General features: G+C 47.0%; 2 protein-coding genes across 2 annotated transcripts; both read left to right on the forward strand.

Moving 5' to 3' along the window:
• Nucleotides 1-892: 892 nt before the first annotated feature.
• LOC143002395 (FERM and PDZ domain-containing protein 4-like) lies at nucleotides 893-15,054 on the forward strand. Its single transcript, XM_076152478.1, has 15 exons — nucleotides 893-945; nucleotides 3,251-3,402; nucleotides 3,529-3,631; nucleotides 4,132-4,177; nucleotides 4,761-4,865; nucleotides 5,173-5,280; nucleotides 5,857-5,988; nucleotides 6,751-6,870; nucleotides 7,206-7,342; nucleotides 7,490-7,616; nucleotides 8,458-8,547; nucleotides 8,695-8,877; nucleotides 8,989-9,127; nucleotides 9,343-10,344; nucleotides 10,957-15,054. Exons 1-15 carry the CDS (start codon nucleotides 908-910, stop codon nucleotides 14,295-14,297), a joined length of 5,823 nt encoding a protein of 1,940 aa, XP_076008593.1. The 5' UTR covers nucleotides 893-907; the 3' UTR covers nucleotides 14,298-15,054.
• A 574-nt stretch (nucleotides 15,055-15,628) lies between these two features.
• Nucleotides 15,629-18,222, forward strand: LOC143002380 (uncharacterized). Its single transcript, XM_076152456.1, has 6 exons — nucleotides 15,629-15,988; nucleotides 16,298-16,405; nucleotides 16,646-16,776; nucleotides 16,883-17,044; nucleotides 17,142-17,368; nucleotides 17,489-18,222. Exons 1-6 carry the CDS (start codon nucleotides 15,922-15,924, stop codon nucleotides 17,589-17,591), a joined length of 798 nt encoding a protein of 265 aa, XP_076008571.1. The 5' UTR covers nucleotides 15,629-15,921; the 3' UTR covers nucleotides 17,592-18,222.
• The last annotated feature ends 257 nt before the right edge of the window (nucleotides 18,223-18,479 follow it).

Genomic DNA, 18,479 nt, shown 5'->3' on the forward strand with positions numbered 1-18,479 from the left:
CGGCTGACTAAGCAGCTTCTGTGGTAATGGATGTGCTATCGGCTCATGCTACACACACTTTTTAATTTGTGTGTTCGAGGACAGTTGTGCTTCTCCACACACACACGCACTCAAAGCTCTGACTGATGTTTCCAACCCATCGGCGGCACAATATGGGACTCGACGTCATCATCTAGTATGTGGCTGTATTTCATACACAACAGCTGATAGCTTTGATTGATGTTAACGGGGACGCGCAGTGAAAAATGATCTGTTTGTAGGAATGAGCCGCTCTGGAGAATCTGCTACATCACACACTTCTCTTCATTCCTTGATCCCGTAGCTCTGTGTGACAAATACTTCAGGTCAAGACTGCAGGTGGAGATAATAAACTTGTGTGGGATTTATGGCTGTGGAAGGAAGTAAAGCTGTTATCCGGAGTAAATCAAACAGCATTAGACTCTTACATGCAGTGGCATTTCTCTGGCTCCACCAGCAGCTCTCTCTCTCTCTCTCTCTCTCTCTCTTCGCTCGCAATGGTTCCTGTTTAGAATTACGGCGCGTTATGATCTGCCCCTCATCATCAGCCGCTGATCACTGTCAGAAAGGCTCCACAGTGAAGCTCAAGATCGTAAAGGAAGCTGGATATCTGCTGAAATATCATTATTCTCTGATTTTTATTCAATATTCCTAGATTTATATTCGATATTTACAAATTTTCATTCCATATTCTGAGTTTCTGTCTATATTCTCAGATTATGAGACCAGTTAGGGCATTTCCCCGCAAGTAACAATAATAATAACACCTAATGATAAAATCCTGACCGTTGTGTCTTTGTGTTTCAGCCATAAGAACAAAGCGTCAGGCTGGCCGCCCCCTGGCCCCGGCTCCTGGGGCCTCCAGGGGCCCCCCTTCTGCTGGGACAGCATGACCAACAGCCGGGAGGGGCGGGACTGCTTCAGCAAGTACGCACCACACACACACACACCGTGACACAGCAAACTCTCCTCCTTTTCTTATTCACATTCTCCTGTCCTCCTCTCTTTTTAAATGACCCTTTATTACCCATCATTACATCATCCCCTCTCTCCTTACCCGGTAAGTCTCCTTTCCTGCTTCCTCTTCTCTTCGTGAGTGTTCTCTCTGCAGGCTCTACTCTCCTCCATTTTCTCCTTGACATTTCTTTGGTCTGATCTCTTCTTCATCGCTCTGCCGTTCTCTCCGGTTGGCCTCCTTGACACCGTTTCCTCCTTCTGCTTCTTCGGACGCTTTCCAAATGCTGATCATTCCTGGCTTCAGCCCCTGATCAGTCAGCAAAGTGCGGGTGCTTCACACGGATTCCCATTAGTATCGGGATGCACATTTCTACAGCATAAACAAATATTGAATATAAAATTTAATTGGGAATGTGACCGTGAGAAGCCTATCCACACACACACACACACACATGCACACACATTACTTTAAACTCGTATTCTCCTCCTGAAACCTTTTGTGTAATTGTTGTTTAGGAGATCATATGCTGGAATAGAGTAATTAGACTTTATTTGAACAGTCTGTGCTGTATTTTTACGTGTAATTGTATTAAACCCAGTGGCAATATCCTGAGATGCTGCTCAGAATGGAGTTTGCGTTAAAATAATGTCCAAATCTTTTCAATTATATCTGCAAATTCTCTTATTTGTTTCACACTAAATGAAACAAAATCTTCAAATTCAGTTAGAGAGAAGACTTTCCCCTGCTGTCCTTTCATCTCATCTCATCTCAGCCCTCCCTGTTCTTCAGTTTCCTCTCTTCACCCCTAACGTGTACAACTCTCCAACGACCACGTGACCTTGTGTTTTCAGCCTGACCCCCGTCGCTCTTTGCTTTGCCCTCTCGTGGGATTAACCCCAGCGCTCCTGATAGGAGGAAGATGAGACCACGCATCCTAGATTGGAAACATGCTTCATTACGGACAGATTTACTGTCAGAGTACCAAGCAACGCGCTAAAGATTCACAGAGAGCGACAGACAGTGAGAGAGAGAGAGAGAGAGAGAGAGGGGAGGAAGTGTAAGAGGAGGAGGGGCAGAGGTTGAAGCTGATCCGGATTGGCTGGAGATGAAGGCGAATCCTGGATTGTTGTGTTTCATCATCGGGGGCAGATTTAGGAGAAGCTGCAGGTATACGGTCCTTTGTTGGCTTCAATGAAGGAAAATTCAGACGAGCCAAACGTTGTGTGAGGATTATAGAGACGTTCCTAAACAGTGTTGTGTGGCCTGCAGAGACAGAGAAAATCTGAGAATGCATGTTGGCTCGATCGACAATGGACGCACTGTACTCGATTTTATGTGAGAGGCTTTTAAACTTCAAGGGAATGAGGGATGAAGCATCGAAGAAGAGCGGCAAAACAGAGAGAGAGAGAGAGAAAATGGATAGAGGATGAGTTAACCCTGCTGAAACTGTATATCACCTCTGCATTAACAGGCACTCTGCATTCTGTAGACAGACATCTGAAGTGTGAAGACGATGTTAGAGTCTCGAATTACGCTTAACAAAGTTCTCGTGCATCTTCCTGGCACTCTTATCTCCAGGAAATCGTGTTAAAGGAGGCCTATGACGCATTTCCGTGCTCTTACTTTACATTCAGAGGAAAACTTTGCAATGTTTAATGTGCAAGAAACTAAACTCTAGAATCTATAGATGCAATAATAAATGAGGCAGAAATGATGATTTTTGACCAACAGGGTGTAATAATCTGCTAATTAAGATGAAAGACGTGGAACTGGACTCAATAAGATCAGATGGAAATACATCAGAAGCCTTCAGGAAAGAGCAGATCAATGGAAAAATCATAACAAGGAAGAAGATTAATAATTCTAAAATGAAAGATTAGTAATTCAACAAATGCAGCAGGAATAGAGGAGAAAATTCAGTGTTAAAACCACGGATCTTGATTTAGTAATTAGTAAACTCTAATTTGAAATCATCTGCAGTTAAGTCAGCAGGAGAGTGGTTCCAGATTGCTGCTCTAAAGGGTTTTAGTGACTTTATGACCTGCAGCGTCCCTTATAAAAGGCTGTTATAGGCATAAATGTGCTGATGAGAAAATGTCAGCCAAAGCAGAGATTGATCAGCAGGAGGTCACAGGTTTGAGCCCCCTGACAGTCAGTGTGTCTCTCACTCACCCCACCGCATTGCACCGACACTCTGATCTGCACCGACACTCTGATCTGCACAGACACTCTCTGATCTCAGTCTCTCACTTCCTCCTCTCTTCCACCGTCCAGTCAAGTGTCCCAGAGCAGCTCCCTGGAGGAGGTCCACCTGGACGCCGTCCCCCCGGTCCCCCGTCTGGTGGAAATGAGGCGAGACCCTGTCCTGGGCTTCGGCTTTGTGGCGGGCAGCGAGAAACCGGTGGTGGTCCGGTCCGTAACACCAGGTGCAGTTACATATCCATATCTATTCCCCCTTGATCTGTACCCAGTGCGTCCTGCATTTTTGGTAGACTATGGATTGTGTGTGTGTGTGTGTGTGTGTGTGTGTGTGTGTGTGTGTGTGTTTGCAGGTGGTCCATCAGAGGGGAACCTGCTGCCAGGCGACGAGATCATCATGATCAACGATGAGCCCGTCAGTTCCGCCCCCAGAGAGCGCGTCATCGACCTCGTCAGGTAGACCCACAGCACACACACACTCACACACCCACACACCCACACACAAACACTTTGGATTCTGGTGCTGTCGTTATGTAAATCCAGAAAAAAATCAAAATCCAACTCATCATTGTGTGTTCCCATTACTGTCACAGATCTGCATAAAACTGTGTTTTTATTACCAATTATTTATTTTTAATGCTTTGTGGCCAGATTTGCATAAAATACAGAAAAATAAGCTTCTACACACATTATCATATTCAAAATGAGTGAAATGAGGTTTTTGCTACAATTGAGACTCCATTGCAAGTTTTTTAAATTAAAAACTAATAAACTATGACTGTTCGTGTGTGTGTGTGTGTGGCTGTGTGTGTGTGTGTGTGACTGTGTTAGCCGGGGGCGTCTCGTCTCACTTCATCCCAGCTAATCCAGCTCCTGTGGTTTATCTTGTTTACCTATATGGGGGGGGGGGGTTGTTCATGTTTGGTGGCTTCTGATTGGCTGTCGTCTCACTTCAGGAGCTGCAAAGAATCCATCGTGCTGACTGTCGTGCAGCCGTATCCCGTGAGTAGATGAGATCTGAGCTATAAATCCTGTGGAGGGAAACATTCTATAGATCTCCAGAGCTCCAGATGAGGGAGCTTCACTGCAGGAGGATTCAATCTAATATATTTATACATAAATAATCTGTCAGATGTAATAACCATAAAGAAATGTGCTGAGGCTGAAATCTTAACTTCATCACTGATGATTGGAAGTTGTACCATTTACACTTTACCGTTAATTTGTAATATACGATTATTTAATGGTGCCACTGGTTGGAGAGGGTGTAAAAGATCATGTAATAGAAGTTCTACTGCAGAATGTCTGCTCGCTTCAGCTTTGCACCGTCTTGTACTGTAGCTTCAGTCTGTCCTCAAATCTGCCCGACGACCAAATGTTTGTGCAATGATGAGAGAGATGATGTGATCGTGATCTGGCAGCAAAATATATAAATATGTAGTAAATATCTATATGTAAAGTATTCTTGGCTTCTCTGATAAACAGAGACCATACAAGCCCTGAGGTATAAATCAGTATGTACATAAATCTGTTGCATCTCAAACAGGGTATTGATTCTCTCTCTCTCTCTCTCTCTCTCTCTCAGTCCCCTAAGTCAGCGTTCATCAGTGCCGCCAAGAAGGCCAAGCTCAAGTCCAACCCAGTCAAAGTCCGATTTGCAGAGGAGGTTATCATCAACGGCCAGGTCCCCGTAAGATCTGTATCTCACACACACACACACACACACACTCACTCACACACATACACACACACACACACACACACAGGCAAACACTTATGTTTGACCTATTTTGCCGGCACCAGATGGCGGACACTTACCATTCAACACACTTTAATGGACTCCAGCAGGCTGAGACCATCACAGGACGGCATCACAGTCACTCAGCTGTCATTTTCTGTGAATGACAGTCCGAATTCCCATCATGCACTGCATCAAAGTGAACCCAGGTGCACGAAATTAAGGGAAAGATAAACTCTGATTTTTTTCTCCTTCGCAGAACTCGGCAAAGGACAATTCTCTGCTGTTCATGCCAAACGTCCTGAAGGTCTACCTGGAGAACGGGCAGACGAAATCATTCCGCTTTGACAGCAGCACCTCTATCAAGGTCTGTCTGTCTGTCTGTCTGTCTGTGTGTGTGTGTGTGTGTGTGTGTGTGTCTGGAATGCTGGGAAATGAAGGAAAATTTAGCACCATGATCTTCTTGCGTGCTCGTGTGTCACATAAAGCTACATTTAATTCCCTATAAGCCAAGAGAAGGCGAGGATGCTGGGGAGGCTCGCCTGACACCTTCTGACCTCGTAAATGACAAACGGGACACCTGGCAGTCTAGTGGACACAAATGAGAGCCTATAAACTTAATTAGGCGGATTATGGGATCCCACAATCTGTCTCCAGTGTGTTGCTGAGTAGGTGTGTGTGTGTGTGTGTGTGTCAGGTGTTTGCTGCTCCTGAGACAAGAACAGAATCTAGAGCGGTATTTCTTCTGATCCTCAGAGCTTAATAACTCCCGGGTGTCCCTCATACCTACCCAGAGCTTTTCAACCACTGCACCCGCTCATAAATTGTAAAAGACGCCACAGAGCTTTGGCAGCTTTTGTCAGTTCTGAACCAACGCAAATGTCCAATCCAGAGGAACAAACACAACTTCACGTGTACCTTTGTTGTTGGCTCTCCACTCCAGGATGTGATCCTGACCCTGCAGGAGAAGCTTTCCCTTAAATGCATCGAGCACTTCTCCCTCGTGCTGGAGCAGCGGTCGGAGAACTCAGGCAGCAGAATGCTCCTCCTGCACGAACAGGAGATGCTCATGAAGGTAGGAATTGCCTATCCCGAGGAAGTTTCCTCCTTTTCTTCTTTTCCATAGGACACACACACACCATTCTCTCTTTCGCTCTTTATCACTCACTCTACCTTTCCTTGCAGACATACACGCTTTTCTACTCAGTATTCAGGCAGCATTTAGGACCCCAGTGTCATTTATCAGTACCGGCACAGCAGGGGCGACAGCTCACATTACACCTCCGTTCCCACACACACACACACACACTCGCACTCCTCCGCAGCTCCACACAACATTTTAATGAGGTTGCAGGGATCACAGGAGGACAATTTTAACATTCACACCGCACGGCTCAGACGTGAAGCGAGGGTGCACAATGGCAGAATCTCTAATCTAATATTCTTCACAAAACACTCTGCAACATTACCCAGAAGTTCACATCTCAAATCACAAAACTACAACTCATCACACACACATCTACACATGGATATAAAAGTATTTTTAAACTACGCTCAATCATTTAAATTACAAATAACAGCAAAACATAAAATGTTCTTCCTCAGGCTCAAGCGGATGAAAGTCAGATTATTAAGAACTTTAGGCTAAACGAGGGTCTAAAGTGTGCCAAAATAAACATTTTAACCTATTAAATACACAATTTCATGTCCTTCATTTCTGAATAACAATGACAACTGCTGCCACAACTACAGCACTTACTGCACCAGCTAGATCTACTACTAGGATTAAAGTTTTACTACTACTAATAAAAATACTCTCCTCCCACTGTGACCCCAGGTGACCCAGAGGCCCGGCTCTGATAAGACCAAGTGCTTCTTCAGGCTCAGCTTCGTGCCGCGGGACCCAGTGGAGCTGCTGCGGAGAGACGCAGTGGCGTTCGAGTACCTCTACGTACAGGTGAGTAGGATGAGGAGTAAACAGCCTCTTAATCGTGTTTGTGACTGTTGATTGTAGCTTAGAGGGCTTTTAGATTAAGATAAAAATGCCCAGATAGAACCTACAACAGCAAAAAGGAAACACTTATTATTGAAAATGAATGAAAAACTCACTACTTTGTATCACTAAAAGTTTCATTTATGTTGTATTTTTTCAGCTTTCAAGTCAATTTCTGTGTAATTCAGGTTAAGAGCCATTTGTTCGTAGAACATACTGTCCACCAGGAGGCATGACCACGTCTCCGCTCTGAGAGAAACTCATTCCAGCTCGATTCTCACCAAAGTTTCCCTTGGCAGAGTTGTAACGATGTGGTCCTGGAGCGTTTCGGCTCCGAGCTGAAGTACGACGCTGCGCTCCGGCTGGCGGCGCTGCAGATGTACATCCTCACCGTGACGACCAAGCAGACCCAGAAGGTCTCGCTCAAATACATCCAGTGAGTTTGTGTGCGTGTGTGCGTGTGTGTGTGTGTGAGGATATTTGACAACCATCCATCCAAACCATGTCTCCCACTAGATTTAATAGTATTTAACTGCAGGTTCTTTGTTGAGTCCTTTTGCTGAAGTGTGTCCTCTCTCCGCAGAAAGGAGTGGGGCCTGCCGCTGTTCCTGCCCCCCGCTGTGCTGTCCAGCATGAAAGAGAAAAACATCAAGAAGGCCCTGACGCACATCCTCAAGACCAACCAGAACCTTGTGCCTCCAGGGAAGAAAGTAAGCAGTCGCACTTGGTCTCACTTTGCCCTTGTTAATAAACTCCTGACACACACACATACACACGCATGCACGCACACACACGGTCCATCTGTTTCTCTCTCTTTTGATACCTCCTAAAATAGCTCCCCTGCCCTTGTCATCAGCCCTAAGACCCCTCGTCAAGACGAACCGTGCATATTAATGTAAATAACAACACGCAATCTGCCGTGTGAATAATAATTCACACAAACAAGGCGTCTGTCTGCAGTCTGGACCTCTCATCTCTTTATCACTCCTTTCACCATACATCGCTGTCACATACTAATCAGCAGCGAGTTAGCCGCAGTGCCGGTTTTAACGTTAGCGGGTGATTTACAATCAGCTGTCAGACAAATCGGGTTTGGCTCCAACCGATCGGCAGTTTGACAATTAGAAACGTAGGGGGTGCTATTGTTGTCTCTGCAAAAGCCCAAAGCACCCAAAACTGAATTACAAACTCTTGCAGATGAGGCAAAAAGTACATTAAGAAGTGTGTGTGTGTGTGTTTGTTGTATGTAATGCTGAACATGAGGCAGTCACACATCTGTCAAAGGAGCTGATGAGGTCAAATTTACCGGTAACTGATGAAGATTCCTCTTCATCAGTTACATCACAGTTACATCGTCACATTCTGTTCCAACTTCACGTCTTAGAAAAACAGGAAAGCATTTGCACAACTTTTAACTTCACAGCAACTTAATTCTTGTGTCGTTTTGAGATCTTTTTCTACGGATTATTCGTCTTTATTCTTTAAAATCTCTCTAGTTTTGAGTTTAAGATGACTTAATGATGATGATGAAGCTCACTTCTCTCTGTGCAGCTGACGGCTCTGCAGGCCAAGGTGCATTACCTGCGTTACCTCAGCGAGCTCAAACTCTACGGAGGCAGGGAGTTCAAATCCACACTGGTGGTAAGCCGACAGCGAGAATAAGAGAGTTTGCGTTCTCATGACTTAAATTATTCGTGAGGACAAATGTGTGAGATGATTCATTCTCTGTCCTGTCTCTCTGGCACACACACACACACACACACACACACACACACACTTCCTCTGAAGCAAGGAGAGAAGCAGACGGCTGTGACACTTCTGGTGGGCCCGCGTTACGGCATCAGCCATGTTATCAACGCCCTCACCAACCTGGTCGCCCTGCTGGCGGACTTCAGCCACGTCAACCGCATCGAGATCCTCACCGAGGACGAGACAGACGTGCGGCTGGAGCTCCACGTTCTGGACGTGAGGGTGAGCAGAGTGCAGGACACCAACCAGAATGAGACGATGTCAAATCAAACACCCGCCTGAATGTCGTCTGTTCTCTCTCCTCCTCCACTTCCTTCTGTTACCGGTTCACAGCCCATCTCTCTGATCATGGATTCAAGTGACGCCATGAACCTGGCTTGTCTGACAGCAGGCTACTATCGCCTCCTAGTGGACTCAAGGAGATCCATCTTCAGCATGGCTCACTGCAACAGCACTGCAGGGGATGAGACTAGTGAGTTATCAATCTCTATTCATCATTAAATATTCATGAAAACATTAATATTACTAATTATATTCAATTTGCCTGACACCACTTTTGTAGATGATAATTAGCATTGAATGACCTTTGTCATGAAGCAGAGCACTAAAATCCCATTTCTTTCAAATTGTATAAAAAAAATGTAAAACACATGATGTAATACTGTTCATACTTGCTGCTGCCTCCAGGTCCAGATCGCGCGCTAGAGTGGCCGTATAGTTCGTCTTTGGGGGACAACGAGGAGCCGCCGCACAACCCTGGAGGCACCCACGACCAGGGCCACAACTGTTTGGGCAACGGGCAGAGAGAGAACAGCTCCTCCCCTTTCTCCCACGAAGCCCAACCCCCTGACAGAGACGTTGGGGGTAGGAGAAGCCCTCTTCCTCCATCCACCAGACTCACACCTCAGGACTCGCCGCGGAGCGCCAAAGTGTCATTTATCTTCGGGGGTGACCCACCTCTGAACAAGGCTAAGAGCTTAGGCTACAAGATGCTGGTAGAGAGCCCTGATGGGCCTGACAGACCACCGTACCTGCACAACACCCAGTATCCACCTCAAGACAGGGCACCGTTTCAGTACAGTGGTCGACCACATGTGTACAGTAACATTTGTCTGCAAAGCGGAGAGGAGCCGCTGTTAAGAGACCTTTGTTACGCTGACACGACAGATGAGGCAGAGGATGAGGACGACGCTTCCTGTGAAGAAGACTCCACCGGGGGGACACCAGTGGGTGACGAAGGAGGAGGGGGAAACGCAAACTGTGGTAACCAGGGTTTAGCCACCGCAGCCAGCCAGGCCACCTTCCTCACACTGTCTTGTTCGACTGATGACATCATCGACCTGACATCGCTGCCTCCTCCTGAGGGAGACGAAGCGGCCGACAACGACGAAGACGACACACTGTTTGAGACGCTGAACCTCGCTATTGCCGCTCCACCTCCAGGGTTTCGGGACAGCTCAGATGAGGATGTGGCTCCTGACGCGAGGCCACAGAACATGCATGACAACGACAGTGATATTCCTGTATCTTTGATCGATGCCGTACTGACGCAGGAGGAAGGTGAGGGGAGCAGGGGAGCAGAGGAGGAAAGTCTGGACAACACAGTGATGAACACCCTGCAGGCACTGGAGGCGCTGTCGGTATCTGAGCAGAGGCGTCGCCGGCCCCAGCCCAGCACCCACAATCCAGGTTTGATCATTGTTACTGGAAACACAATCAGTTTGAATGATTGGATCAAATCTGTCTCCAGTTGTTGGCAGTATTGATTTTGCAGTAACTCTTCTCAGTTATGCCACTTAGGGACTTAGTGAAATGTAGTCCACACAAACAAATCAGTTGTGTTTGAACTGCTCTAATTTTTAGACAGAAATCACTGTGTTCTCTTCGATTGTTTTACAACCATACTGTAAATGCTATGAAAAGTTTTGTATTACTTAAACATTATTTTACACATTCAATCACACTATCTATCTATCAAATGTACTTGTTATTACATTGTGTTATTTTGATATCAGTTTCATAGGTGTGTAAGGATTAACAGACTTTGATTATGCGATCGCAAATCTAATCAGGCATGTAAACGTCTCAGTCGGTAGTAAACCATCTCTGCATGCATTTCCTTAACTCATTCTGCAATTACACAAAGCATTATACGCCGGGAACAGAATTCTAGAAAGTCTGTCCATGTGTATGTCTTACTTGTATTTAGGCCTTAATCGCAGTATAGAACAATAATTGGTCTATTGAGTGTGTACACATAGTGACTGACGTATATCTGCCTTTCCATCTCTTCTTTTCTAGGTGTTTTTACATCTCAAGGCTTTAGCCTAGAGTCCTCCTCAGATTCCGGCAATGAGACCAATTCCTCAGAAATGACTGAAATCTGTGAGCTAGCTGCTAGCCACAGGCTCAGTGAGAGCCACTTGCGTCTGCTGGTGGCCACAAGAGAAGGATATCAACCCCTACTTGAGGAAAAAACTGAATTCCCTGTCTCACCCAGTACAGGAACCATACAGAGGAGATGTAGTCCTTCACGACTCCTCCAGCCTCCACCAGTCCCTCCGAGACCGAGCCCCCAATTTGACCCTTTGGCAATCGGACCAGATAGGTTGGAGCTGAGGCCCCAGACCAACCTCTCAGCCACGCTCGTACGGCCCAACTCCACCACACCAGGAGGCAAGCACCACAAAAAGTCTGCAGACTCCAATGGGAAGTACAACACCTTCAGCACGAGGGATGCACACCGGAGTGGTCGCAGCATGAGCCATGTTGTCAAAGAGCTGCGCACCTCATTTTGTGAGCGAGGGGCGGGTCAAAGCAGACAGAGTGCTTTTTTGAGAGAAAGTTTTATAGCAGAAGGCTTTGGAGCAAGCAACTATCCCCAAAACCACAACAGGAGTCCTGAACCCCCATCCTCAACCTCTGATCGCCTGTTAGAAGTTCATAATTCGGGGGAATGCAATTCAGATAATGGAGCTTCAGCCGTTGAGCCAGATGAACACCTGGCCGTGGCATCATTGGTGTCCCCAACCAAAAAACCCAGACTGGGGGGGTCTGACCAGGGCTCAGATGCACAACCTGACCATCAAATGATTTCGAGACAGCAGAGTGTTGCGCGGCTTTGTGAGTACCATCTCGCCAAGAGGATTTCAAATTTACAAGGAGAGGCCCAGAGTTCACTGCAGAGCTCTGTCTGCTCCTCGCTGGATGCTGGGGGTGGCAGCATGAACGGCAGCGCCTGTGCCACGTCGACTGACTCACCCCTCGGCCAGGGTCCACCTGAGTCAAAACACCACCAGGTGCAGAGGCACCCACTTTCCAGTTCCTCCTCCTCGTTACTCAGGGTGCTTAACTGTGAGGATACCAAGCCTGGAAATTCTCGCAGCATCCCTGGCCAGACTGCTCAGGGGAGAGACCTCCGCCAGTATGCAGACCCTACCCTGTTACGGAAGATGCTGCCCAACATCCACTCTACTGCTGGTGGAGCTGAGCCAGTTCGCCCCTCCTCCGCTACACTCCCAAAGCATAAAGACGCCTCTGGCGCCTCAACCAAGAGGCTCCACAATGATCTGAATGCAAGGCAGCAAGCCTGTTTTAAGGGACTAAACCAAATGGAAGGCAGTGACGCCTATAAGCAACTAATAAACTATTTAACAATCAGCCAGATGCATCAGGGAGGGAAGCTCCATGGTGCAGGCATGGGAGGGGCAGTGAAAAAGGACAGTAGGCGCTACATCACAAGCAACCCTCAGCTTATGGAAATGCTGAAGAGGGGAAACACCATTGCTCGCTGCCCGTGTACACCTTCCTCATCATCATCCCCATTTCTCAACCCGAATTTAGCCAACACAAGTGCAGGGACCATGCAGCTGGCAAACCAAAATCCCCGAACATATCACTCAGCCACACTTCCTGCCAAACTTAAGAGGAGTCCTGTTATGCTTGCTGAGAAATCAAGTGTCAGCACAGGGTTTAGATCAGCAACCATTGATAAGGGAAGTTCCTTTCCCTCCGCAGACGGTGGTAGAGACCAAGGACTCTTCCTATCACTGGGAGAAGGCTGTGTCAGCCAGCATGGGGGATTTAACACAGGTAGAAACCATGATGGTATGGGTGCTACCCACCGTCCCCCACCTCGGTCGCGAAGCCAGCCTGGTGGTCACATAGATGATTGGGTGAAATCAGAGCAGAGCAGGGTAAAGCATGCAGTTTGCCTGTCTCCTCCTTCACATCCTAATGATTCTCTTCGTTTCTCTACTGCCCCCACTGCAACGGGTCAAAGACCAGAACCCAACACTGTATCACCAAGAAGGGGAGACCCATCAGGCTTTATGAGTCAGTCATCTGTTACCACAAGATTATCTCCAACTACCAACCTGCAATCTTTACTCCCACCACCGCCTCTACCTCCTGCTTTGTCTCTCTCAGTGCAAACCAACAAAAGTTCCAGCAACTCAAGTACTCTTCCGAAGCAGGACTCCATCCTTTCTGCCCAGACCCGGCAAAATCAAAATCACATTCAGGCTATAACCCAGACCCTGGTTCCTCCGGATCACTTCAGCAATACCCTCCAGCGGGGCCGGGAGCTCAAGCGCAGCTGTAGCAGTGTGACTGCCAGTTCTGCCAGTGTGGAGGTTCTGTTTGAGAAGCCCACCCGTAGCCGGAGCCAGCAGCCTTTGTTACCATCTGTAGCACAACAAAGTGACACCAAAGCCCAGCGGAGGCCAACCAGGAAGCGGCTCTCGAAGAGCTACTCCCAAGGCTCGGTGTCCTCTCAGACATGTTGGTCTGCAAGCAGTCGGGCAGACGGCAGAAGAGCATCTGTAGTATTTCCATTGCAGAAGGACTCTAAACACATAAAGGGCTCTCAAAAACTAGACCCCAATGCTTGGAGATGCAATGGGCCTTTTAGCTACTGTTTCTTTAAGCGTAAGAGCGAGGGTGAAGAGGATGAGACGGAATTGGAAAAGTCTGGTAGGAGTCATGGTGGTAATGCTCCAGACAGTGGGGGTGGCACTGCATTAGCTGTATTGCCCTGTGGCCCAGGAGCAGACACCTCTGACGAGCAGCTCTTCAGGGAGGTACTCAACAACATGAGCTTGAGCGACCAATTGGCAAGAATCAATGTACTCAAGGACCGAATGTATGGATTCCCAGCCGGCTTCACAGATGTCCGCCGTGACGCCAGTGAACTCATTGCGCTGGTGAGATCCAGTGTAGGTCGCTGCGACCGTGGAGTCCAGATGCCTCATCTTCAGGACGTATCCCAGTTCAAGCAGCTTCTCTCTGTTGAATCGAAAGAATTAGGCCGGGCATGCCGGAGGATGGCGCAGGCCCACGGTAGTCCAGAGGAGATGCTGCTCGCTGTCACCTGTAGCTTCCAGGTGCTGTGCTGCCTCTGCGAAGCGTGCATGTGTCTGGTTCAAGGGCTTGGGCCCTCAGCCTCACACCAACAGAGGGAGGTTGTGGCAAAGGTCGACGAGGTTGTCATGAATTACATCTGTCTGCTCAAAGCGGCTGAGGCAGCCACCGTGGGAGCACCTGGGGAGCACAGTGTCAAAGCCCTGGTCCGCCACTCAAGCACCATGTCGGCCATTGCTAACGCACTCACCCGCTCCCTTAAAACGCTGCTTAGCAAGTAGAGTCAAATCCTTATACTTATTAAGCTCACGCAGTCAGTTAAAGTCTGTCTTGAATAATCTTAGTATTTTTGAGGCCATTTCCTGTAAAATCTGGACTGTTTACATATCAATTACGTGTCAGACTCGTAGTTATAGACGCTATACATTAAAGTTACATCAGATTTAAACTCAAAAACATGAGTAAGATGTTGAGAGTCAATCCTCACTAACTGCACTTGCTTTTCTGATGATATTGTAATATACATTTACAAAGCCATAAAGTCACAGAACTTTGTAATATGATAGAACCTTATAGACACCCTTTGACCTGTGCATTATATGTCTTATTCAAAATGTATATAATGTATATAAAGACATATACTTATATTATTTGCTGTAGCAGTTTGGAGAAGCCATGGAGTATTTTGCTTAGTTTGCGCTGACGTTGAACAGGGCTGAAGTAAAGTGCAGTTTCACTACACTGTAGTGATTATAGTTATTTATAATTACAAATAATAATAAACTGTTGAAATAACCTGAAAATTGTAAGAACAAAATGTACATAAAGTGAACTAATTTCATCCCTTTCGCATCAGAAATGGTAAACTTACAGTGGCACTAATCTTGCACTGCATTTACCCTGCATCATAATTCTATCATCCTAGTTGTTTTAATATTTTAAGATAAATGAGTCGTAAATAATATTATATAAATCCTCAGAAACTATAAATAAATAATTGACTTTTTTTTATTCTTTAAAGAGCATAAAAGATTGAGCACTGTGTTATATCTATTTATTTTCTATTTTTGTGTTTGAATGATTAATGATTCCACACTATGTATCAAGATGCAGCTATGTCATGAGAAAACATTTAATTCCCTTTTTTTCAATTGTCCACCAACTGATTAAACACTTTACATAAACACAAATGTCTCCTTCCTTGTGTCTTTCACTGCCAGGGTGCAGTCAGTTGTTTGTCAGTTAGTTTGCTGATTTCTATCATAGCTGTGTGTGTGTGTGTGCGTGTGTGTGTGTGTGTGTGTGTGCGTGTGTGTGTATAATTGTTAGGAAGGAAAAAGAGGGAAAGTAAGAAAGGAGGATAAAAGGAAAGGAGAGAGCAATAGGGAAAGAGAAGGAGAGAGGAAAGTGAACATACCTTATTTTTGTGTTGTGTTGTGTTGCGTGTGTGTGTGTAAAATTGTCCTCCCTCAGCGCCGTTGCCGCCTTATTTGCATAATACGCGCCCGCGGTGACGCGTGCCGGCCTTCCTCCAATCAGCTTCAAGACATTCTCCAAACCCCGCCCGCGCGGCAACTCGCGTCGCGCGCTCGCTCGGCTGCATTGTGTCGCCGCCTGCAGCTCCCCTCTCGTCACTTTCCGCTTCGCTACTTCACACAACTTCTCAACGACGCTCAAACCCCTTCATTCCAGCTATTTTGACTCCTTCCTCCACGAACTCGACCTCTGAAACGGCGTCGGTGCGTTTCAGCAAGCGAACTGCACCCGAGTGAAGCCGCCAGAGCCCACAAACACGGTGGGAATCGAACCAAGCTGGGCGCCCCGCGGGGTTTAAAGTTCAGTAGCGTTCGGAGCTACTTTAGCAGGTAGTTAGCTCCACTTTCTAGCCTGATTAGCTCGGCTACAATGGCAGCTGTGTGCCAGTCACGACGCGCCTTGGTGGAGATCCCTGCACCGCAACCTAAAATCGCAGGTATGTCTAAAAAAGTTACTTTAAACCGACCAGTCGTTTTGTTTTTGTGCAACAGGCGCCAGTTTGTCATTAATTGCGCCTCTGATGTGAAGAGCTAACAACAGCTAAGATGAGCTAAGATTGTTAGCCGCGCATCAACTTAATACAGTTTAAATTCCTTTTTGTGTCAACTTTGGTGTTAGTACTTTAAGCTTGTTTTCTTCCTTGTGTTTCGATTGAATGCACCACCGCTGTCACATATGAGTCGAGCATTTAGGAGTGTAGTAATTCCAGGTTGTTGCTCATGTTTGAACGTTTGTCCCTCTGCAGCCCGGATGAGGAGGTCCTACCTGGAGATCCTCAGCGGCCGCACGTCTCCCTCGTCCCCGCTCCCTAGGGCGAGAAACGCGGCTACGAGCCAAAGGCGAGCACAGTCCCGTAAGTACCGAACCTGATCTACTCACCGAGTCACTGTGGGTGTTAACCAGGTCAAAGGGCACAATCACCTCTGCTTCTGTAGCGTTTGGGCCTTAAAGACTCACACACAGACACACTGATTAACTCAGTGTCCTGCTATAAAGAGCTGATAAGAAACTGGAACAAAGATCATAACAAACAAACAAATCAAATCCAATCAAAGAAGTGTTAATGATGAGGTGAAATCCTGTCGCTCTGCAGTGGATTCGGACATCAGCGGCTCGTGGAGCGGCACGCTGGAGGAGCAGTGTGAGAAGATGGAGGAGCAGCACACCCCTCTGTCCAATCAGCAGCTGGTGCAGCTGATCAGATCCATCATCTTAGTGGAACAGGTACAGACCATCATGAGGAGATAAAGACGTTAAAGCCAGTCTGAAAGGTTGCGTTGCTCAGGCGACCTTTATGTGCTCTAACTCATGATGTGATGTGTTCTCCTAGAGCCAAGAGCCCAGAATCCTGACGTCAGACCTGAAGTACCTCCAGGAGGATCTGCAGCTGAAGAAGTCCAACGTTTACAGGTCCATCCCTTACTCCCGGTTAGGCTCCAACAGGGACGCTCACTGCTACAGGAAGGCCTATCCACACCTGCTGGCGTTCAAAGTGAGTATGTGTGGGAGTCACGTGACCTGCCGGTGTGCCGCTGCCTCAAGTTGATCCGTGTCTTAATCGCCCTCGTTCTGGTTCTGCCCCCCCTCAGGTCTCGTGTCAGGAATGGGGCCAGGTGCTCCTGAGGAGGAAGGAGTGGGACTCGGCCCTGGAGCACGCCCTGATGGCGTGGCGCTACACCGGTGAGCTACCGCAGTGGGACACGGCGAGCCACAACGCCCTGAGAGAGCAATGTTACAACATCCTGGCAGCCCACTGCCTCACCGCCCTGCAGCACTACCACCCTGAGGCCAGCAGGGGGCGTGACCTCCTCAGAAGGTAACAGATGATAGTTACAGATATCACTGACATGTCTCAAACCACTGCAGCAGAGTTGCGTTCATGCAGCATTGAGTGATGTAACACCACTGAAATGGTTTCCTCCGCTTCCGCCCGCAGGTTTAAGATCGCTCAGGTCCACAGCCAGTCCATCGCACCCTGCGTTCAAGAGCTGCAAAGGATTGTGGGCCGTGTGGAGGATTCTTCCATGGACACTAAGTGAAAGGAAAATCAACACTAATCCGCTGGTTACTTCCCTGATTGAGCTCACTGCTCGGCTGAATCCATGAATGAATGAATGAATGAAAGTTCAGCGGGCGAGTTTGTTTGGTCAGACCTCCAGTGTTCTTCCAAAGGAGCCAATGATGTCATAGCTGCAAAGACCACGGGCCAAATGTGAACAAATTAACTTGAATATTGACATTTTTACCTTTTACGTGAAATATTTTCACTCTTTACTTGATATTTACATTTTGGATTTGGTTGGTGAAAATAAAAAAGGCGTGTTCTTGCGTTTGGACAGATGTTCTGTCCTCCAGACGTCTCACTCAGTCACCGCATGCAGAAACGCAGAAGATTTTTGTATATTTTTTTAGATTCACTGATGAGATTTCTGAATTGAAGCGTTTAAACGGCGTTTCCTGTGGCTTTGGTGCGGCCGCGTTGATGCGTTCGGTGCTGTTCTCTATACTTGAAGCCGCGGCGGCACGTGCGTGTGTTTGTAGCGCTGCCTGTTTTATGTGATGAGAGCTTTGTGTCCCTGTCACTACTGATTGCACTGTTGCTGTTCCTCCTGAAAACTTGAAAATGTTTTGATAAAATCGAGGCCTAATTTAAATAAAGTCCTGACTTTGTACTGTAGAGAGGCTGTGTGATCTGTCGCCGCCCGCGTTTGGCTCGTTCTCACCTCCTTGATCTCTGTGCAGTCATAAATATCAAACACCTGCTTTTTTCCCATGTCGTAGATTAAAGAGAAATAGTTCTAATCCCTTTGATCTGAACGACAGACGCAGATCTCACATGAAGCTTTGTAGCTTTCCTCTTTATACACATATTTTAAATTATACATTTTAAAGGTAAATGCAAAGCTGTAATCCTGGTTGGCTCTTGC

Source organism: Genypterus blacodes, unplaced genomic scaffold (assembly GCF_046128005.1).
Source record: "Genypterus blacodes isolate CSIRO-AG114 ecotype Tasmania unplaced genomic scaffold, CSIRO-AGI_Gbla_v1 ptg000056l_1, whole genome shotgun sequence".
NCBI classification, from domain to species: Eukaryota; Metazoa; Chordata; class Actinopteri; order Ophidiiformes; family Ophidiidae; genus Genypterus; species Genypterus blacodes.

Bases quoted from the DNA above. Each gene is read 5' to 3' on its own strand.
- LOC143002395 (XM_076152478.1), top strand. From the start codon at position 908: ATGACCAACAGCCGGGAGGGGCGGGACTGCTTCAGCAA. The intron at 7,617-8,457 runs GTAAGCAGTCGC...CTCTCTGTGCAG, and splicing joins TTGTGCCTCCAGGGAAGAAA to CTGACGGCTCTGCAGGCCAA. The intron at 9,128-9,342 runs GTGAGTTATCAA...TGCTGCCTCCAG, and splicing joins CACTGCAGGGGATGAGACTA to GTCCAGATCGCGCGCTAGAG.
- LOC143002380 (XM_076152456.1), top strand. From the start codon at position 15,922: ATGGCAGCTGTGTGCCAGTCACGACGCGCCTTGGTGGAGATCCCTGCA. The intron at 16,406-16,645 runs GTAAGTACCGAA...GTCGCTCTGCAG, and splicing joins CCAAAGGCGAGCACAGTCCC to TGGATTCGGACATCAGCGGC. The intron at 16,777-16,882 runs GTACAGACCATC...GTGTTCTCCTAG, and splicing joins CCATCATCTTAGTGGAACAG to AGCCAAGAGCCCAGAATCCT.